General features: G+C 28.6%; 1 protein-coding gene across 2 annotated transcripts in view; it reads right to left on the bottom strand.

The window, feature by feature from the left end:
* Positions 1 to 7,394: 7,394 nt before the first annotated feature.
* Positions 7,395 to 23,933, bottom strand: part of LOC117167843 (facilitated trehalose transporter Tret1-like) — a 50,567-nt gene continuing 34,028 nt past the window's right edge. Inside the window, exons 4-8 of one of the 2 annotated variants that reach the window (XM_033353053.1) lie at positions 21,293 to 21,349; positions 10,295 to 10,430; positions 9,892 to 10,211; positions 9,450 to 9,647; positions 7,395 to 8,298 (exon numbers count right to left, since the gene is read on the bottom strand). In XM_033353053.1, the coding sequence (XP_033208944.1) occupies positions 7,579 to 8,298; positions 9,450 to 9,647; positions 9,892 to 10,211; positions 10,295 to 10,430; positions 21,293 to 21,349 (1,431 nt within the window). In that variant the 3' untranslated portion in view covers positions 7,395 to 7,578. Of the gene's footprint in view, positions 8,299 to 9,449; positions 9,648 to 9,891; positions 10,212 to 10,294; positions 10,440 to 21,292; positions 21,350 to 23,933 lie in introns of those variants that run through there. The other variant, XM_033353061.1, reaches the window with a different exon arrangement.

Raw genomic sequence — 23,933 nt, 5'->3', positions numbered from 1 at the left:
AGAGATTTCCAGACAACGAATACGTCATTGCCTCTGTAAGTGCTTATTTTGAGGAACTTCCGAAAACGCACTTTTCTGAAGGATTAAAAAAACTTGAAAAGCAATTGACCAAGTGTATAGAACTCCAAGGAGATTATGTTGAAAAATAAAAAAAAATTGTTTTTATACTTCATTCTAAGGACTTATTGAACTACCCTCGTACAAATTCGCCCAAATTCTCTGGAATTATTGAATTCAATCGAATAATTGAACTTACGGAAAATTTTGTATTCACTGGTTTTCACAGGAATTCTAGAATTCACTAAAATTTTAGAAATCGCAGAGGTTCAGGAATTCACAGAAATTCTGTAATGCGCAGGACTTCTATAATTCGCAGAAATTCTGTAATTCTTAAGAATTCTTGAATCAACATAAATTCTGGAAGTCTCAGGAATTATGGATTTTAAAGAAATTTTTGAATTCAATATAAATTTGTAGAAATTCACTATGAATTCACTGCAATGAATGATTTCATTAGAATTAATGATTTCACTGAAATTCTTGAGCGTATTGAAATTCTTTAATTCATTTGGATTTTTTAATTCATTGGAATCTTTAAATTTAATGGAATTCGTTGGGATTCTAAAAAATATCTAAAATTCTTGAATTCTCTGGAGTAATTGAATTCACTGAAATTCTTAAATTAAATATAATTCTTCAATTAAATATAATTCTTGAATTCCATAGAATTCTTAAATTCACTGGAATTACTAAATTCACTGGGATTCTTGAATTCTCTAGCATCCTTCAATTGACTAGAATTATTGAATTTACCAGAGTTCTTTAAAGCTCTAGAATTCTCATAATCACTGTTATTCGTGTATTCACTAGAATTCTTGAATTCACTATAATTCTTGTATTATTTGTAATTGTTGATTTTATTGGAATGCTTGAATTTATTCGAATTTTTGAATTAATTGGAATCCCTACATTCATTTGAATTCTTGAATTTTTTTGGAAATCTTGAGTTCATCAGAATTCATGACTTCGTAGGGATTCTTGAACTTTCTGGAATCCTTGAATTCACTCAAATTGTTTAATTCACTCTAATTATTGAATTCACTGACATTCTTGAATTCACTAGAATTTTATAATTTACTAGAATTCTTAAATTCACTATAATTCTTTAATTAACCAGAAGTCTTTAATTCCCGAGAATTCTTTAATTCCTCAGAATTCTTTAATTCACTAGAATTCTCAAACTCAGTAAGATTCTTGAATTAACTGAAATTCTTGAATTAAATGTAATTTTTTAATTCTTTGTAATTATTGAATTTATTGGAATACTTGAATTCATTCGACTTTTTGAATTTATTGGAATCCTGCAATTAATTCGAATTCTTAATTTTTTTGGAATTCTTGAGTTCATCGGAATTCTTGAATTCATTGGGATTCTTGAACTCTCTGGAATTCTTGAATTTATTCGAATTCTTGAGTTCATCGGAATTCTTGAATTGGTTAGGATTCTTGAACTCTCTGGAATTCTTGAATTCACTGAAATTGTTTAATTCACTGTAATTATTCAATTTACTGGGATTGCTGAATTCACTGGAATTCGGCTAGAATTCCTAAATTCACTAGAATTCTTAAACTTACTGGGATTCTTGAATTAACCGAAATTCTTGGATTCACAATAATTCTTGAATTCGTTGTAATTATTGAATTTACTGAAAATTCGTAATTTAATAGAATTCTTGTTTCATTGGAATTCTTCAATTCGTAGGAAAGATTGAATTCATTTTAATATGTGTATTAATCGGAATTCTTGAACTCATTGAAAGTCTTGAATTCGTTGGAATTTACGGAAACTCTATAATTCCCCAAAAACTCTCGAATTGACTGGAATAAACTAAAATTCACTTGAATTCTGAAAATCGCTGGAATTCTTCAATTCGACAGAATTCCTTAATTCCCTAAAATTCTGAAATTCTTTGAATTTCACCAGAATCCTTGAAATCACTACAATTTTTTAATTCACGAGAATTCATGAAGTCACTAGAATTCTTGAAATCGCTCGAATTTTTTAATTCACTAGAATCCTTGAATTCACTCAGATAGATGAATTCACTAGAATTTTTGGATGATCTACAACCCTTGAATTTTTGTATTTACTAGAGCTATTGATTCACTAGAATTCTTGAATTTGCTAGATTTCTTGAATTCGCAAGAGTTTTTGATTTCACTAAAATGTTTGAATTGTCTTGTCATTTTTAATTCGGTGTCATTCTTGATTATTTGAAATTTTTCAGTTCGCAAAAATTATTGAATAAACCGGAATTTCTGAATCCAATGCAATTATTAAACCGATTGGAATTCTTTTGAATCCAATAGAATCCTTCAATTTACGGCAATTCATTAAAAGTCTTGAATACACTTTAATAATTTAAATTTTACTAAAGTTCACGTGCATTCGTTTACAATTCAATTCATTTACATACATTCTAATTATCTTAAATTCAGTGAAATCCACGATTAATTCAAGACTATTTATTTACGTAAATTCGATTAAAATAGATTTAATTCAGTCCCTCTGAATTTTCTTGATACGAATTGACGTAAATTCTATTAAATTATTTGGAATTCCTTTGATTTAAAAAATTACCCGACCTATCTTAGGAGATAGATAGGTTTCATTAAACTAATTTACAACTCTTACAATGGTCCTTAACTAAAATGAGAAGATGCCAATAATAACGCTTTACAATTAATGGCACTATAATTTGATGACGCAATACTTTCGACTAACAACGAGCCGAACACTGTCGGTTATAAATTAAACATCTTTACAACTGCTCTTCACTTAATACTATAAACTACAAATTTCATCATTCATGTTCACAGAATCATCTCAAACTACGGCCTAACTTTAAAGTCATATTACGGACAATTGCCGTTATCTTGAAGGGACCCGTTCATTTTTCGGAACGGATAAAATTTAAGAAAGGTAAAATTTCAGGATGGGTTATAATACATAATGATAAAACTTAGGAATACCAAAAATTCGGAAAAAGGAATAAATCAGAAATCCAAAACTCTGAATAGTGTTTATTCGGAAACCAAAGAAGCGGAATGGGTAAAAATTCGGAAACGTTAAAACTAGGAAAGTGAACAATTAGGAATAAGTAAATATACGGAGAGGAAAAATTCGGAATGTAGAAAAAATCGGAATAGTAAATAAATGTTGCTATCAGCAGGTCTATAATTTTTTTATTTATGGTAGCATACATATTTTTATCATAGTAAATTTGAATAGCATACCATAATAAATTTATATTATTCGTCATTTTAAATTTTTTCACGAAAGGATCATTATTTTTTATCATTATATAATTTAAAAACAATTTTCAACTTACAACATAAATTTATTATGATATGATATTTAAATTCACTGTGATAAACATCTGTTTGCTACCATAAATAAACAATTATACACCTGCTCAGAGGTACATTTACTAACAATTCCGAATTTTTCTACTTTCCGAATTTATCCTCTCCGTATATTCACATATTCCTAATTTTTCACCCTCCTAATTTTAATGCTTCTGAATTTTTACCCATTCCGCTTCTTTGGTTTCCAAAGTAATACCTTTCAGAGTTTTGTATTTCCGACTTATTGCTCTTTCCGAATTTTTGCTATTCTTAGGTTTTACCATTATGTATTAGAATCCATTCTGAAATTTTACTTCTCTTAATTTTTACCGTTCCGAAAAATGAACGGGTCCCATCTTGAACATTTGAGGGTTCGCGTCCGTGCTAAATAAAAAAATTCTAGAACGATATCAAACGCTCTTCTATTCCCCTAAATTATTTTGTTGAACTGATTTTGAAGAAAGTTCAAAATTTATCAAATTGGCCCAGACACAAATCCCCAAACGCTCTCGATGACGATGTCGGTGAGTATCAACAACAGATAAGATTGAAAAAATGTAATAATACATTTTTTTCAAGAAATGATTTTCATGTAAACAAATTTACTGCGTTCTCATTAACTTTTTCTTTCTTACCAACAACTAGAGATTTGAGGATTCGTCACTGTGCCTGATAAAAAAATTCTATATTCATGCTAAAGGCTATTCTAATACCCAGGATCATTTTGTGACAAAGATTTAAAAATAAGTTCAAAACCTCGAGCGCTCTTGATGTCTGTAAATGTCGGTAACAGAAATCTTAAAAAAAGGTATAATAAATTCATCCTCAAGGAATCATCAGCATGCCAACAAATTCACTACATCCCTGTTCACTCTTCCTTCCTTGTCGACTTCTAGAGCTTTCGAGGGTTCGTGAACGTGCTAAATAAAAAAATTCTACAAAAATTCTATTCTTCCTCACCGAAATCTAGCAATTGCGGATTTACATATGTGGCAAATGAAAAAAATCGAAAATGATTCTAAAGGCCATTCTATACTTTTCAGAATGTTCTTGGAAACCGATTTTAAAGGAAATTACACATTCTCCTCTAAATTAACCCAACCAAAAAATCTCGAACGCTCTCGATGTAGATAAATCTCGGTCATGGTAATCTTTAAAAAATTACTCATTAATTCGTCTTCAAGGAATCATCTTCTTGTCATAATCTTTACTACATTTCTTCTATCTCTTTCTTTCTTACCAACATCTATCAGTTTAGGGGTTTTATCTGTAATAAATATATTTTTTAAACAAATATGATACTGAACGCCCTTCTAATACTCAGAACCTTCTTTCACCTCGATTTCGAAGGAACTGATACATTTCCCTTTAAATTTAGCCCAGACTCAAACCCTCAAACATTCTAGATCTACAGACACGTCAAATTTAAGATTTTATTATTTATTCGATTTGAATGCTTCTTTTAAAACAAAAGTTAGTAAAATTTTACATAAAATTATGTGTTTGGATTTTTCATACAAAATTTGGGTAATTTTTTATTTAGCAACAAATTTAACATTTTATTTTGCATAAAATATGAAAGAAATAAATATTTCATAACGATTAGTTGAAAACAGATGATATTTGATAATTGGATAAACATTTATTTTAAATTCACAGTTTGGATATTTTTCTATGAAAATAAATTAAATGAATATTAATTTTCTTACGGAATCAACAGGAAATTGCTTTTCGATCATTCTTTGGTATTAGGATTTAGAAAATCACAATAATTATTAATTATTTAAACAGTTTTCAACAACAAATTTGGAGTTTGGCTATTTGCGAACGAGCAGGCTAGATTTTTTTTACAATATCGACTAAGACTGTTTTCCCGATGGTTCTTTGCGATGAGTTTTTTAAAGTGACAGAAATTGTTAATAATTTAATTAAATATTATTAGCAAATTCAGTGTTTGGCTATTTTTCAAATAATACGCTTATTTTTTTAAGAAACAGCTGAAAATGTCTGCGATGACTTTTCGCTATGATACTTTTTAAATTGACCACACTTTTTAAATTATTTAAGCAATATTCATAGCAAATTCAGAGATTTGTTTACGTAATGAACCAAGAATATCTGTTCAATGACTCTTTGTTACGATTTTTTAATTTTTCATAAAAATTGTTCAAATAATTAATAATTTATGTGAATTTGCAAAGCATCGCACCAAAGAATGATCGGAGAAATATTCTTAGTTGATTTCGTGAAAAATTGAGAATATTTATTGAAAAATAGCGAAAATCTGAATTTTGTTTATAAATATTTGTTCAAATAATTAGGAATTCTTGTTAATTTTTAAACTATCATAACTAAGAGTCATTGGAAAGACATTTTTAATATATTTCGTGAAAGAAAACTGAGCTTATTCATTGAAAAATAACCAAATCCTGAATTTATTAATGAAAATTATTAAAATAATTAAAAATTCTTATAAATTAAAAAAATATCATAGCGAAGATTTATCGCAAAGACATTTTTAGTTGATTTTGTAAACAAAATTGAGAGTATTCGTTAGGAAATAGCCAAACTCTAAAGTTGGTTACAAAAGTTATTTAAATAATTAATAATTATTATAAATTTCCAAAATATTATAGCGAAGATTTGTCTCAAAGACATTTTTAGTTGATTCAATAAAAAATGAGACTATTCTTTGAAAAATAACCAAACCCTGAATTTGTTTAAGAAAATTGTTTAAAAAATAAATTATACTTGAGAATTTGCAAAGCATCATACCAAAGAAAGATCGAAAAGATTTTCTTAGTTGGTTCTGTAAAAAACTGAGCCTATTCATTAAAACATTTTGAAACTATGAATTGGTTAATGAAAATTGTTTGAACCATTACTAATTCTTGTACATTTGCAAAGCGTCGTACCGAAGAGTTATCGAAAAGACATTCTTCGTTGATTCCTTAAAAAATTGAAACTATTCATTGAGACATAGCCAAACTTTAAATTTGCTTATCTAAAATGTTTGAATAATTAATGATTCTTATAAATTTTACAAATATTCTAGCGAAGAGTCATCGTGAAGAGTAGTAATTAATTTCGATAAAAAATTGAGTCTATTTGTCGACAAATAGCCAAACTGAATTATTTTTTTAAGATGTGCTCGAAAAATAGATTTTTCTAATTAAGTTTTTCAGTTATTATCACTAACTGGAAATTGTTTGTAGATAGTTTTATCTGAAAATCCTAAAAAAAATTATACTTCTAAAAATTAGAAAAAAGTCAACTGTTTGCCGAATAAAAAATTACCCAAATTTTGTAGCATTGTTTGTATAGACACAAACCGTCGAACACTCTCGATGTTGGTAAGCGACGGTAATAGGAATCTTTAAAAAAATTATGATACCTTCCTCTTCAAGGAATCGTCTCTTTGTCATCGTCTTCAGTACATTCTTTTCGCCTTTTCTTTCTAACATACATCTAATATTTGAGGGTTCACGTCTCTAGTGAATAAAAAAATCAAATATGATGCTGAAGGCCATTCTATACTATTCATAATTCTCGTGGAAACTGATTTCAAAGCCACTTATACATTTTCGTCTAAATATAGCCCGGACACAAACCATCCAATGCTCTTGGTATCGGTCAGCATCGGTAAGGGGAATCTTTCAAAACTCTTACATCTTCTTCTTTAAGGAACCATCTGTTTGTTATCATCCTTACTGTATTCCTTTTTTTTCTTTCTTACCGACATCTGGTATTTGAGAGTTCGCGTCTGTACTATATAAAAAATGGAACATGATGCTAAAGGTCACTCTACTATTCAGAATCTTCTTGAAAACTGATTTCAAAGCAACTGAAACATTTTTCTCTAAAATTGGCCCGGGCAAAAACCCTCGAACGCTGTCCATGTCGGTAACCGTCGGTAATAGAAATATTAAAGAAATTATAATGTATTTCTGTTTAAGAAATCATCCTATTGTCATATGTACATTCCTTTTCTCTCTTTCTTCCTTACCGACATATAGTATTTAAGGGTTCGCGTCCATAGTAATTGAAAAGGATTTCAAAGCATCTAACACATTTCCCTTTAAATTTAGCCCTGACTCAAGCCCTCAAACGCTCTGGATGTCGGTAAGAGTCGGTAAGAGGAATCTTAAATAAATTATAATTTTCTACTGTTCAAGGAATCATCTTCCTGTCAACATCTTCACTACATCCCTTTTCCCTCTTCACATAGATGTTTTCTATTTCCGAAAGTGTCTTCCCCTTGGTTTCCGGTAGGAAAAACGCCACGAAGAAAGTGCCAAGAAATGAGAAGATGGCGTAGAAGAAAAAGATGCCATGTTTGCCCATGATGTTGAGCATATCTGGGTAGGCTTTGACGGTAGCGAAACTGAAGATGTAAGCGATACAGGTGGTCATGCCGGAGAGGACGTCCTTGACCTTGGGCGGGTAGAGCTCACCCAACATGGCGAAAGGTAGGACCAGGAAGCCAAGAGTGCTCATGAATATGTAAGTCATGAGACAGATCACTGGAAGCATGCCTCCTTCTCCCACGTGACCACGGTCTTTAAGAAACAGGTAGAGCGCGAGAGAACCAATGGAGAGAGTCATCCCGACACCGGAAATTATCGAGAGCGGTCGTCGGCCAAAACGCCGCGATGCCCAGGCGACGAGAAGTGCACCTATCAGACGCATTATCCCGATTAGCATCGCTCCCACGTGGTCGTTTATCGTGAGTCCTGAGTCTTTAGAAATTTTCACTGCGTAGTAGACCACAGCAAAAATCCCGGAAAATTGTTGGAAAAAGAAGTAAGTCAGCAGAACGAGAAAGGGGATCAGGGATGAGCGACGAAGAAGGTGCTTTAGCAGGTTCCTCTTCTTGGTCTGATGCTTCACCTGAAAAGAGATTTTTAAAAATACTAATTATATCTGAATTTAGAGCAAGTTTCCAAATTGCTCTACCTTTTTTCAATCGTCGTTATAAATGAATTTTTGATAAAAAGTTTTTTCCGGACCGTAAAATCGAGGAAAATTTTTTATCTGAAATTTAGCTTTGAAGATTTTTGAAATTTTGAAAATTGAAAACGTTTAAAAAATTTAGAAATATTTGAAAATTTATGAAATTCTTACAAATTCAAAAAATTGACCAAATTTTCAAAATTGAGCTGCCGGATCGAATAAGGGCACATATTTATTCTGGCGCGAGCGCTAATTAACACTAATAAGGACCAAAAGAAAAATTCTTAAAATATTTTTTTACTGAATTGAAACAAATTTGTCGAAATAATTTAATTTCCAAAAATAAATGTTCTAAAGAAATTTTGAAAACTACGAAACTTATTACAAACTTTAAAAACTGACCAAAGTTTCAAAATTAACAAGATTTTGAAAACTTACAAAATTTTCAGTATTTACCAAATTATCCTTACTGACGCTCCACTCACCTCCCCTAATTTTTCCGCACATCCCTACTTCCCTTCCTCTCATTTTCCCGCACTTATTCTACTTCCGTTACCCGTATTTCCCTTACTTCCTTTCCACTCACTTCTCCTACTCCACCTAATTTTCCTTATTTGCCCTCCAATCACTTTCCAAACACCGCTTAATTTCCCCGGTATTCCCTTACTTTCTTTCCCTTCATTTCACCTACTTTAATTCCACTTGCTTTCCTCAATTCCCCTCACTTCCCCTAATTTTCACTCACTAAACCTGATCATCCTGTCCTAATTTTTGCCTTACTTGTCTACTTCCGTTTCCCTATACTCACCTACCCTACTTCCCTCCATTTTCTTTACTTCCCTTCCACTCACTTTTACAACTCCCTCTTATGTCCCCTACTCCCCCTCCGCTCATTTGCCCTGCCTACGATCCTCCATTTCTTCTTATTTCCCCTACTTTCCTTTCCCTTATTTCTCACATTTCACCTACTTCCCTCCCCAAACTTCCCTTTAATTTCCCGACTTTACTTTCCCTCATTTTCCCGTGAGTTTACTCATTCCCCCTCATTTCCCTTCACTTCTAGTTTTCGGTAAATGCCGGTAACATACCTGAAGCTCGGCCTCAACTTCTGCAGGGAGATCCGCTCCTTTCGGTACTCCGCGGTATTTTCTTAAAATTTTTTCAGCCTCCGGTATTCGGCCTCTTTCTCGAAGCCATACTGGTGATTCTGGCATGTAAATCAACGTGAGACAAAATGCAGCCAGGGGAAAAATTGCACAAAGGAGAGCCACCATTTTCCAGTTGTCCTAGAGTAGATTTTGTTTTAAAAATTTGCAAATTTTTATTACCGACATTTACCGACACCTTAAGCATTTTATGGTTTGCTTTCGTGATAATTTTTGTCACTTAGCACGGACACGAACCTTCTACTGCTCCAGATGTCGGTTAATATCCATAACAGATATCTAAAAAGATAATTTTAACTAAAGATGATAAAATTTAGGGAAGTTATTACGAAAATGTGAGAGAAAGAAGTAAAGAGAGTTGTACCGGAAATATAAATCCAAATATGTAGACGATGAGAACGCCAGCAGCAATTGCAATACTTGTCCAGGTGACAACAGTACTTCTCCATTTTGGGGCAGCCACCTCTGCTGCATAAACTGTTGCTGGAACTGCTGCTAATCCAGTAGAAACTCCGGACAAAATTCTTCCTATAATTATTTGCTCCACATTTGCGGAGAGATATATAGTCAGCCAGCCAACCAATGAGACCGCAGAAATTATTAAAAATGTCGATTTCCTTCCTCTTCTCAAAACAAAACTTGTTATGAAACAGCCAAAGGGAATTGAAAATGCTGCTGCGCTAGCTGAAAAATATTTTAAAATTTTCAGTAATTATTATCAAATTATAAACAAAAAAGTTTAGAAATAAAAGACAAGTGTTACAAACCTATCCAAGAGGCTTGATTGGCGTCTATTTTAAATTCACTTTTTGGAGATTGAAGTGGTGGTAAGGCAACAGCACTGTAGCCAAAACCCATAGAAGGTCCCAAAACTGTCAGGTTTGCTAAAAAGCACATCTGCAACTAAAATTACTTTTCATTCCTCACAATTTTCAAACAAGTCTGATGATGTCTCTCTATATTGCTATATTGCCCATTCCTCTATACTATCCCCTGATCCACATTACCCTATGTTCCGTATTATCCAACGTGTCATATTTCTCCACGTGCCAAATAAATCAGACTTTTATATTAAAAACTAAAATATTAAGTCTTCTTATTTTTAGGTTTTACGTTAGTTTTTTTCATTGAAAATGAAAATTGTCAATAAAAAAAATTATCGAGATTTGGCAATTTTAACAATTTTAAGTAATGTTAGCTTTTCATAAAGGAAGTGGGTATTTTTAAGGACAAATTATTAGATTTCAAAGTTTAACATTTTTTTAACAAATTACATTTTTCAGTTGTATTAATGTTTTTTCCAGTTTAGCTTTTCTAAAACAAAAATGACTATAAATTAAAGGTAATATTTTTCAAATTTTCAGGTTTCGTTAGCGTTTCACAATAAAAATTAATAATTTAAAACAAAAAATATTATATTTTGAACAAGATTTTCAATTTCTGAAAATGTTTAGGCCACTTTAACCTTTTCAAGAAAAAAAAATGTAAAACAGAAATCATTCAATATTAAAGATTCGTAATTTTTAAACAATTTTTATGTTACGGTTTAGCCGATAGCAGTATAGCAATTGATTTAAAAATAAAAATCATTATAATTTGAACAAATTTAAGCACCTTTTAGCTTTATGAATTATGATAATGTTTCTCGTTGGATATTGGTATTTTCAATAAAAATTTAAATTTCAAAGAAAATTCAAAATTCTTAACAGTTTTAGGTTATGTTAGCTTTATATACTAAACATGTTTATTATAAAATTAAAATAATCAAGATTTCCCGCTTTAATCAATATTCGGTTACGTTATCATTTTACACTGTAAATGGTGGTTTTTAATCTGAAATTATTATATTTCAAAGATTAAACATTTTTTAATAAACTACGTTGTAGCGTAACAATTTGCGCTTAGCGGTTTTTAAACAAATAACACTATATTTTTAAGGTTCATAATTTTCTAGGTATTTTAGGATACGTTAGCGTTTTACAGCAAAAATTTATATTTTAAATTTAAACAATGTTTTCAGAATCTTTGAAGATTAAAAGGTATTTTTTTACATTCAATTTATTTATTATTGTATTTTTAATGATTAAGTAATATTTATAAAAATAACCTGTTTAAATTCAGGAATTTTTTGATTCAGATATTTTATAATTCGGCATTTTTCGTCGGGAATTTTAAAATTCAGTAATATTATAAACTCTTCGGGAATTTCTCAATTCGGGAATTTTACAATTGCGGGAATTTTATCTTTCGGTATTTTTAATTCGTCCCTCCTGAATATTAAAAATTCCAAATTTAAACAAATTAAAACATTTTCAAACAATGAATGTTAGTTATTTATTAAAAAAGCAAAAATTAAAAAATTTTCTTTTTAAAAATGTTAATCTTTAAAGTTAAAAAATTAGTTTTTGAATTTAAAATAATAATTGTATAAAGGTTGTATACAAAATTAATTTAAAAGCACGTGTGCTGGGAATTTTATTATTCGAGACTTTCTCCAATTTGAAATATTTACATTTTTAATCCTGATTTTTTTTTAATATTGTGATTTTTAAATTCGGTAATACCATAAACGATCTAGACATGTTATTATTCAGGAATTTACCAATTCAGTAATATTATTAAGGAATTTTATTATTCGAAAAATTCAAATTCGGGATATTTATATTTAAAATTTTTTCCAAATTACTAATATGATCAATTATTTTGGGAATTTTATTATTCGACAATTTTCCAATTTGTTTTTGCGGGAATTTTTTATTCAGGAATTTTCAAATTCAGTAATATAATAACCTTTTTGGGAATTTTTCCATTCGATAATTTTATTTTTCGGACATTTTTCAATTGAGGATTTTTAGGTTTCGAGAATTTGATGATTCCGGGAATTTTATTATTCGGGAATCTTCCAATGCAGTAACATTATAAACTGTTTTAGAATTTTCTAATTCGAGTATTTTATATTTCGGGAATTTGATCATTTCGGAAATTTTGTTATTCGGAAATTTTTCAATTCAAGAGTTTTATTATTCCGAATTCTTTAGTCCTCCCTTTCGGTAAAAAATTATTGATTAAAAAACAATTCTTTTAGCTCTTTAAAGGACCCCGCACTAAATGTATAGGAAAATGGCTTTCGGTGGATTTAGCTGAAACTTTGTAATTTTTAAGTTTATAAGTGCTGGATGAAATATCCGTAAAAAAATCCAAAAAAATGGACAGTTTTAGCGTTATGCGGCGCTAAGCGCTCAAGATCAGTGAATAAAACGAATTACAACAGATTTTGTTCCAAAAGCGATGTCAACATAGAAATCACGGTTCAGATCGTGGTCTGTCATATATTCGCCTACACCGTTGACTCATATAGCGCGCTTCTCAAAACGATCAAACGCTAAGCGCCCAAGATTTGAACTTGACTAATTAATCACTTCTTTGGAGGCAGAAATGATACCCAAAGTAACATTACTTACCGATAATAACATTCTACCCTTTGCAAGAGGGTTGAACGCTAAGCGCTCAAGATCAGCGTATAAAACCAATCCTAGTAACTTTAGCGACAAAAGCGATGTCACTATAAGAATCACGCATCAGAAAGTGGTCAGTAATATGTTTAGCCAAACCAATGAGTTATATTGTGCGCTTCTCGAAACGATCAAACGCTAAGCGCCCAAGATTTGAATTTAACTAAGTAATTACTTTTTTAATGACAGAAATGGTATCCAAAGTAACATTAGTAACTAGTGCGCACATCGTTAATAACAATGTACTCTTCGGCAGAGGGCCGAACGCTAAGCGCCCATGATCAGCGAATAGAACCAATCCTAGTAGCTTTAGCGACACAGGCGATTTCTATATACGAAACACGCATCAAGAAGTGGTCAGTAACATGTTTAGCCAAACCAATGACATTTCTTTTGAGAAAGGGCTTTGAAAAAGTGATTTCTTAGTCAAGTTCAAATCTTCTGGGCTTAGCGTTTGGCCGTTCTGAGAAGCGCGCTATATGAGTCAACGTTGTTGACTCATATTGTCATTGGTTTGGCTAAACATGTTACTGACCACTTTTTGATGCGTGTTTCGTATACAAACATCGCCTGTGTTGCTAAAGCTACTAGGATTGGTTCCATTCGCTGATCATGGGCGCTTAGCGTTCAGCCCTCTGACGAAGGGTACACTGTTATTATCGATGTGCGCACTAGTTACTAATGTTACTTGGGATACCATTTCTGTCTTTAAAAAAGTAATTACTTAGTCAAGTTCAAATCTTGGGCGCTTAGCGTTTGATCGTTTCGAGAAGCGCGCAATATAACTCATTGGTTTGGCTAAACATATTACTGACTACTTTCTGATGCGTGATTCTTATAGTGACATCGCTTTTGTTGTTAAAGTTACTAGGATTGGTTTTATTCGCTGATCTGGAGCGCTTAGCGTTCAACCCTCTTGCGAAGGGTAGAATGTTATTATCGGTATGTGCGCACTAGTTACTAATGTTACTTTGGGTACCATTTCTGTCATTAAAGAAGTGATTAATTAGTCAAGTTAAAATATTGGGCGCTTAGCGTTTGATCGTTTTGAGAAGCGCGCTATATGAGTCAACGGTGTAGGCAATTATAAAATGTCTGGTAATTGTATTATTCAGAAATATTCCAATTCGGTGATTTTGTAAACTGTTTGGGAATTTTCCAATTCAAGAAATTGATTTTTAAAAGTTTTTAGTGGTTTTTCCAAAAAATTTTATAATATTCGAGAAAATTCAAGATCATTATAAAATTTATCGTATTATAGATCAAATAAAAATTACTGAATATTCTAGAACATTTAGGAAAATTCTCGAATAAAGAAAAACGGTTAAATTTCAAAATTTTCATAAAAAGTGAAAAGAAATATTTATATCTCATGTAATTTCATAATAATACATGTAACACTTTGCATTATGCAAATTCGCGAATCATAATATTCCAATGATTCACCATCTGAAAAAATAATTAGAGCTCAGTGATAATTTATGGAAAGTACATTTCTATAACGTCAATGACATCTTTGTAAGAAATCCAATCAAGCACTTATTATTACATAATTTTAATTACTGCCACTTATAATATTTATGCAATATTTTATTTTTATTTTGTATTCTCATTCAAGATTTATTTATTTATAAAAGGAAGCAAACTTTTATTGAATAATAAAATACAGTAATTATTTTAAAAGAAGATATTGTTAATAAATTTATGATAATCTCATGCAGTGATTAAATATCATAAATTATTCATATTAAAAATAAAAAGTTACTAAGATGTATTTTTTTTCTGCACGTGCTTGGATTTATTTCCCGTTTTTCGTAACCAAGATGTCCATATATATCGCAATATTATCCGAATAAGACGAAAATATCATTACGAAAGAAAAAAGAAGATGAAACAAGTTAATCTCGTCAGAATATTTTGAAAGAGTGTGAAATCGAAGACATGCGCAAAGATTGAGGAAGTAATTAATTAATTTTTTGTTAAAATTGGTTGCAAACCATAAAACTAGCTTTGGTGAGTTTTTCAAAAGAATTTTTAAGGTAAACATTAAATAATAACAATTTCGTGATACGAAATAAATCTTAGGTATTTCATGATAACCCAATGATTTTAATGTCAATTTTCGAGAATTGTAATAATTTTTGTGAAAATTAAAACAGATTTTATCCCATCATTAATGACAATCCATGAACATGTGTTACGAGTCAATGATATCGGCTGAAAAACAAATTGATGCAGCAATAAATTTTGAATCATCTCATATCGACTTTTATTGATTAACGAGCACAGAGACGATACATCGCATGAATGATTATGCCTTCAAGACGTGATTATTAATTAAAAGTATCTATTTTTAATCATCAATCCCTTTTTTGAGAAAAAATAAATTTTGTAAATAATTAATTTATTTGAATAAATATCATGGAGAAATTAGAATTTTTCATATTTAGAAAGTTTTGAGTTCTTGAGGAATAAAAAAATAAATTATTCAACGAATGATAGTTGGTTTAAAATATAATAACAATTTTAAATTAAGAATTTAAAATGTTCAAAATTAAAGTGCACAACATGTTTAATTAAAAATCTTTAAGTTAATAAATTGCTATTTTAAAAAATAACAGTTTGGATAAAGATTCAATTTTTTGCCAATAAAAAAAGAGTGCAAACGTCAGGTTTATGAGAAATATAAAGGTTATTTTAATACTACATGTTGAATAATAATGATTAATGGGAAAGAAGATGCCCAGCACTTTGAAATACAAAATTCAATTTGTTGAGTTTAAGAAACATAAAATGAATTTAAGTTAGTTGACGTTATTGAAAATAATTTTTCAAACCAGCATATTGACCATATAAAAGGTCCAAATTTTACAAATGCTTATAAATTTGTGACATTGGCGTAACTATGAAAAACGTGAGTTTTAAAAATTCTATTAAGATTAAAAATTAGAATTTCAATATTTAAACTAACTTATAAAGTTTATACACTATACTATTTTGAAAATTACATATTAAACGGAAATATAAAAAAAAAACATTTTTTTCTCTACTAACTTCAATTGATGAGTGTGAATAATAATTCATACAAATTTTTAATTTATCTAACAACATTTTCTACCAAAAATATGATTTTTTAATAAAAGTCATTAAGCAGGTAGTTAAATTTCCAACTAAAAGAGAAAATTTGTCGATCAAATAGTTCAATTTTTTTACTAATAAAGATCAATTTTCAACCAAAAATGGAATTGTTGAACTATCGGTGAAAAAAAGTAATTTTGAAACAAAATGATGCGTTTTCAACTAATATTATGAATATTTATCTCCATAAGTAAAATTTTAAACAATAAAAATGATCCATCTTTAACTAGAATAGTTAAATATTCTACCAAAAAGCATAATTTTTCGTTAAAATACATGAATTTTCAACTAGAAAAATTTGTCAAACAAAAATTGAATAGTTAAATTCCCAGCTTAAACATTTTTGTTCAAATAATGCACTTTTAATTAAAATTATAGAATATTCAATTCCGGTAGTCACATATTCAGTTTAAACAAAAATTTTAACAAAAAAGAAAGTAATTTTGAAAGCAATAGTTATATATTCAAGCAAAGTGATGATATTCTAAGTAAAAAGATGAATTTTTAATTGGAATATTAATTAAATTTTAAACCAAAAAGATTATATTTTAGCTAAGTTAAAAAATAATGACTAGATTATTTTAATTATTATCTGAAAAGATTAATTTTCAAAGAAAAAGATTATTTTTACTAGAACAGGCAAATTTTCAACTAAACAGGATAATTTTTTAACAAAAAATTAACCATTAAATTTTTAGTAAAAAGGTGAATGTTCAACTAAAGAGATGACATTTTTAACTAAAATGATTAAATATTCACCTGAAATAGTAAAATTTTCAGTTTAAAAAAATTAATTTTCAAGAAAAAAACCCACCATTTTTTAACAGAATAGTTAAAGTTTCCTATGAAATAGTAAAATAGTTAGTAAAAAATATAAATTTTCAGACAAAGAAAAAATAAATTTTCAACAGAATATCTTATTTTAAACTCAACCAAAAAAAGACGACTTTTTAACTAATTAAGATTTTTCAGTTAAGAGAGACAAACAATTGCTAACAAAATGTTGAATTTTAAAGGAAAAAGACATAAATCTTTTAATAAAAAACATAAATCAGGAACATAGAAAAGATAGATAGATAAAGAAACTAAAACTTTTTAATAAAAAACATAGATCCGCACGCGTAGCGCGATTTTGTTACTTGTCCAATTATTAAAAAGCACATGGCGCCATTTTCGATTAATTCTCGAAAAATTTCGAAATTACTCGAAACGATTTGAAACTATTGTTGTCGGGAAACCCGTGCTAAAAATTTAAAGAACCTTTAGCATTTTGTTGCTATTTGAAAAAAGAGTCTGCAAGCTTCAGGATTAAGAAAAATGTAAGGTTATTTAAATACTAGGTACTATAATGATAATCAATGGCACAAAAGTGCCCGGCATTTTGAAATACAGAATTTTATTTGTTCAGTTCAAGAAACATAACATCTAATCCAAATTTCGAAATTATTCTAAAATAAATTTTTCAAACCACAACCTTAAAAAACAATCGTGTATTAATCATATAAAAGGCCAAGTTTAAAAAAATTGTTTACAAATTTGTGATGTTGACCCAGCTACGAACAAAATGAGTTTTATAAACTCGATTAAAACTAAAAAATACATTTTCAATATTTAAACTGACCTATAAAGCTTATACACTACACTATGATAACAATGAAATATTTTACAATATTAACGATAAAATATTAGCAAATTTTATACATTTTTAAAATTAGAAAGTTTCAACCCATAAATTTTGGTAATAATTTTCAGATTTTTGGATAAACTCTTTCAAGTTTTTTGAAAAGAATAATAAATTAAACATTTTAGCACCCGAAACATGGAAACTTGGCTTCTAGACAAACATCAGCCTCAAATAAAGTAACGCAAAAGTTAGTTGTAATTTTAGCATAATTTTTAACTGAAATAATTAATTTTGAATTGAAGTGAATTATTTTCGAACAAGAATATTAATTTATACCAAAAAAGTCGGTTTTTTTTACTAAAAAAAGAAGATAATATTTCAATCCAAAATTGACTAGATACATTTTTAGTTGAAAAAAATAATCTTCAACCAGAGATATACATTTTTTACCTAAATTGTTGAATCGTATGACGCTATTAATTTTTAAGTATCTCCCAAATAAAATGTATTTTTTAAAAAGTGACCGTGACATGGTTTTATGAAAAAACCCTTGAAGCACAAGCTCAAATTTATTTTGAATATACCGCTGAAAGTAAACGACGTCTCTCGTATGGCGCAGACATGTGCCCACTGCTGCTGCCATGACGCATTGACGCCGTGATTATCGCTCCTAATGCCATTTTTTGTTTGTAAGTTTATTTTGACTTCAATTTATTGCAAGCTAAATGATTTTGGTCACTGCCTACTGAGAATTCCTATATAGGTTCCTATATAGTATCCTATATAGGAACCTACATAGGCTCCTATATAGGATCCTACATAGGATCCTTATGTTTCACCTATCGGTGCCACCTATAGGAACATATTAAGGATCCTATATAGGATCCTGTATAGGAATTTTCAGTAGGGTGATATTATTATTTTTGGTGTCTATTTAGTTTCCTTCAGAGGGTTAAATTTTAGTTTAATATTAAAGAATAAGTGAATATAATCTAGAGAGAACTTAGAAAGTAACCTTGAAAAAAGTTCCGTTAACTATAATGTATTTTTAAAAAAATTGAACATCTTCGAGGCTTTTAGTGTGCTGAAATTGGCAAATACACGGCAGAATCACCAGTGTCGGGGGTTGTCTGAAAATAGCCTTGGCCTCAAGTTGGGGGTGATCTAAACGTGAAGAGTCAGGTCCGTCTAACTCTAAACCGCTTCCAATTGGAATTCATAATATTGCGCAATATACTCGACTGAGTACTTGCGCACTACGGTCCTTCCAAGTCGAGAGTCGCAACCATCTCTCACTCTGCAGGCCGAGAAACTGCTCGGGTCAGCAGTTCTAGGAAGGTCGAGAACGGGGGGACAGAATCCGAGAGTTGGGTGTAATTCAAAATATTTCCATGCAAAAAATGAAATCCTTACGCCTGATAGTTTTTGTGCTAGGAGTACTAACAGGGTTATTTTGAGTAAAATGGCTTTCTAACATTTAAAAATAAAAATTAATTAAAGTAATATAAAGCTACCTTTAAAAATTAAAAATAATCGTTATTCAATTTTATATTGCAAACTAAAAAAATGAGCACGCTCTCAGAAAATTTCCCTGACTTTCAAACAAATTTCCTGAAATTTCCAGGTTTTCTAGGTATGGTAGGCAGTCTGTTATAAGATTTTAAAACATTCTAAAAGATTTCCAACATTTTCAAAAAAGAATATGAAAATTTTCTTAAGATTCCCAGCAATATTTAAAATAAGTCTATATTTTTGAAAATTAATTTTAAGATAATATTTAAAAAGATTGAAAAACATCACGACAGATTTTCAAAATTATTCAAAACGAATACGGAAGATTTCAAGTTATTTTAAGTAATATTTAGAACTTTTAAAAAGATTTTAAAAATTTTTAAACTTTTAAAAATTTATAAGCTAATGTTAAATTTGTTCAAAGTTTTGAAATATTCTAAATATTTTTGAAATGCGAATTTTTTCTAAAATTTTGTAAGGAAAATTATATTTCTATAACTTTAGAGCAAATAAACAAGAAACTTGAAAAATAAATGGTTATTAGAAATTTTTATTTTGTATTAAAAATTATTGTTCCTTTCAAATTATAATTTGCCTCAAATTTTCTTTCTTTCTTGATTGAAAAATCTTTTTTATTTGAAGATTAATCTCTTTTTGTAGAAGTTTAATCTTTTTTATTTAAATTGCACATATTTTGTTTAAAATTAAATTTTTATTGGCTAAGGTTTCAACTTTTCTGTTACAAAATTAGTCTTTTTTAAATGAATTAAAATCTTATTGTTTAAAATTTTTAATATTGTTTTATTTAATTTTCAATTCTTATATTTTTCATTGGAAATTCGTATTTTTGTCTGAAAATTCAATTACTTGGTGAAAGTTTAAACAAACGTTTCAAAATTTATCTTTTTTTATCGAAAATTCATCATTTTAGTTCAAAATTCATCTCTCCAATTAAAAATGTGACCATTTTATTAAGAGTTGCCTTTTTATAGGAAATTACCATTTTTGGTTAAAAATTTATCTTTTAAATAGGAAATTTGACTATTTTGTTCAATTTTTGGGTTATGAATTAAATTTTATAAAAATAAAATTTTTTTGATATAAATACCAACCATTACATTTTTTGTTAAAAATCCATCTCTTTTGGTTGAAGATTCGCCATTTTAGTTAAAAACTTGTCTGTTTTGGTAGAAAATTAATTTTCTTAACGGAAAATTAATTCTTTTGGATGAAAATTTAATTATTTGTTTAAAAATTAACTTTTTGTTTGAAGATTTATATTTTCAGGTTAAAAAATTAAATTTGTGTGTGGAAAATTTGTTTCTTTTGAAATATTTAATATTGGTTGGTTAAAAATACAACTGGATGAAAATTAATCTTTTTTCGTTGAAGATTCCACTGTCATTTGAAAAAAAAAAACAATTTTTTTGATGAATCCTCCTGTTTATAAATTAAAATTAAAATCTTCTTGGATTACAATATTAAATATTATCATTTTTATTAAAAATTCATTGTTTTAGTTTGAAAATTCAACTACATATTTGGTAGAAGATTAACTTTTTTGCTGAAATTTTGATTTGACATACCTGAAATCTTTAAAACTCTTTCTGGATTTTGTCAATATTCTTAGAAAAATTATATATAGGTATAAAGAACCCTAAGAACAAAACAATAAACGTGAAAAATAAATTATTATACAAAATTTTTATTTTTCAATCAAAATTATTTTGTAAGGTTACAAACATCAATCAAATTTGTTAATTATAACTGCATTCTTTTCCTGAAATAAAAATACATTAATTAAATGCAAAGGAAAGAGAAATCATTCTCATTGCAATGAAACAATAGATCTAATATTTCAACAATAATTCACATAAAATCAGAAATTGGAAGAAATTTGAATTTTTCTAGATAAAAGAGTAAAATATTGTCTTAAATTTAAATTATGAATAAATGAGTATAATTAATTTTATTATTACCTGATAAATAGTTGCTTTACGTTCATATCGTCGTTTTAATTCCAAGTCAGGTTCCACCTATAAATAAAATTCATCCTAATTAAACCAGAATATTTATAATAAATTAAAAATGTTTATGGTGGCTGAAAAATCCCGAATTGGAAAATTTGCAAATAATCCAATTCCCGAATTGGAAAATTCCGAAATAAAGAATTTCAAAATTATAAAATTCATAAATCATATATTTGCCGAATTTGAAAATTCGCGAATAATAAAAATCCCGAATAATAAAATTTTCAAATAATAAAATTCTCGAGTAATAAAATTCCCGAATTGTGAAATTCGAAAATAATAAAATTCCCGACAGTTTATAATATTACCTAATTGGAAAATTTCCGAATAATAAAATTCCAAAAAGAAAATAGCCGAATTATATAATATTCCAAAATTCAAACAATTAATTTTTTTAAATACAAAGATCAAATATTTGTAGGGGGAAATTTTTTAAATTGTAAAGTGAAATGATTGAAAACAAATTTCATATAGAAATATATTTTTTTGAATTATTGTTATTTTAATTTCGAAAATAATTAAAAAAATTAATTTTTTCCATAAAAATATTTGATTATTGTATTTTTATTAAATAAATCAGATTTACAAAACAATGTTTAATTGTTTAAATTCGGGACTTTGCGTATTTGGCACTTTTCTTTTGGGAATTTCCCAATTCGGTAAAATTATAAGCTGTCGGGGAATTTTATTATTCAAGAATTTTCCTAGGAACGACTGTAAAATCCTGGAAAATAAATTTGCCGACCCTGTAAAATACCCAAATTGGAAAATACCTGAGTAATAAAATTTTCGAGTAGTAAATTTCCCGAATAATAAAATTCCGAATAATAAAAATCCTGGAAAATAAAATTTCCGACCCTGCAAAATACCCAAATTGGAAAATTCCTAAGTAAATTTTGGAGTAGTAACTTTCCCGAATAATAAAATTCCTGAATTATAAATTTACTGAATAATAAAATTCTGACAGAAAATTTCCAAATGATAAAATAAGTGAACTAGAAAATTCCGGAATTTAAAAGAATTACATTTTTTTATATGTATTATTTTTTTTATTGAAATACATTAAAGAAATATTTGTATAAAAAAAATATTTTAAAATTGTTTTTTAAATTATTGTTACGTTAAATTCAAAAAATAATTTTAGAAACTTTAATCATTGAAAATCATTATTTCCTTTTGAAAAGAAATTTTTAATTGTTTAAATTCTGAAATTTTCGAGTTCAGATGTTTTTTACTCTGCAAATTTTGTTGGAATTTTTTTCCAAGAATTTTTGAATTCGGTAATATTATAAACTGCTCGGGAATTTTATTTTGTGGAAATTTTCAAGTTCGAGAATAATTGTATTATTCCAGAATTGTATGTTTCGGGGATTTTTTTATTCGTAAATTTTATTATTCAGGAAGTTTCGAATTTAGAAATTTTACTGTGCCGTGAGTGATATTTTTCGAGACTTTTCAGTCATCCCAAAAATGTACTGAACATTTTTTTATTTGCCTATTTATTGTCCAAGATAATAAAATACCTCATAAAATGCAATGTGTTACAAAATGTATGTAAGCAATTCGATAATATAATTGAAGTCACAATTGGAACTCTAACAAGGTTGAATTAATCCCAATAAAGAAACACCAATTAACTACTAAAACGACAGGTGATGCCAACTAATTATTTAGTGGATTAACAAAAAAATAATTTATTTTTGTAATTTTATTGTTTATTCATGTTTAATATTTTTATATGTAAATCAATAACATTATGAATGATAGATCAATTCAACAATATCCTATGAATATTTAGAAATGAAGCAATAATTAAATAATTTTTTATTGCCTAGAATTTTTGCCATTCTTTTTCTAAAATTTATTTACTGGAATTTTCGTTAAATATTGCATCAAGAAATAATTCATAAATTTCCTAGGAATACATTCGCAAATTAGTACAAGTTTAAAAAATTCTGTAAATTTTACAGTAACTTCTGCACATTAAGAAAATCAAGAAAGATTATTTACAAATTTAAATACATTTTTTTAAATGTTCAAAATTTAACATTTTAAATGTTAAATGCTCGAAATTAAACATTTTCAAAATTAATTGTGACAAAATTAACAATTTAACAATTCTATCGTTAGAATTAAGTAATTTTCAACAATAATATTCAATATATAATGCTAATTTTACCAAATAAAACACACTAATGTAAAAGATGAAAATAAAAAAAAAAGATTTGAAGAGACCCCCACGAAACGTTGGAAAGGGGTCGGTGTTCGACTAAAATTACTTCTGTGAATAGTAACAGGTGTGCTTTCCCGCCCCTTACGAGAGGTTGGAAAGGGGTAGGTGTGTGGCCATCATTTCTGTGAACAGTCAGAGGGGTGCCTTCCCGCCCTTACAAGACGTTGGAAATGGGAAATGACTTACCAACATTATTTCTGTGATTAATCACAGATGTGCCTTATGGATCCCCCGAGAATTTGGAAAGGAGTATGCGTTGAATCAACAATATTTCTGTGAACAGTCACAGGGGTGTTTTTCCGCCCCCATGAGACGTTGGAAAGGGGTTGGGGTTCGACCAAAATTATTTCTGTGAAC

This window comes from Belonocnema kinseyi, chromosome 1, assembly GCF_010883055.1.
Source record: "Belonocnema kinseyi isolate 2016_QV_RU_SX_M_011 chromosome 1, B_treatae_v1, whole genome shotgun sequence".
In the NCBI taxonomy this organism is placed as follows: Eukaryota; Metazoa; Arthropoda; class Insecta; order Hymenoptera; family Cynipidae; genus Belonocnema; species Belonocnema kinseyi.
This window is presented reverse-complemented; position numbering and strand designations above follow the sequence as displayed.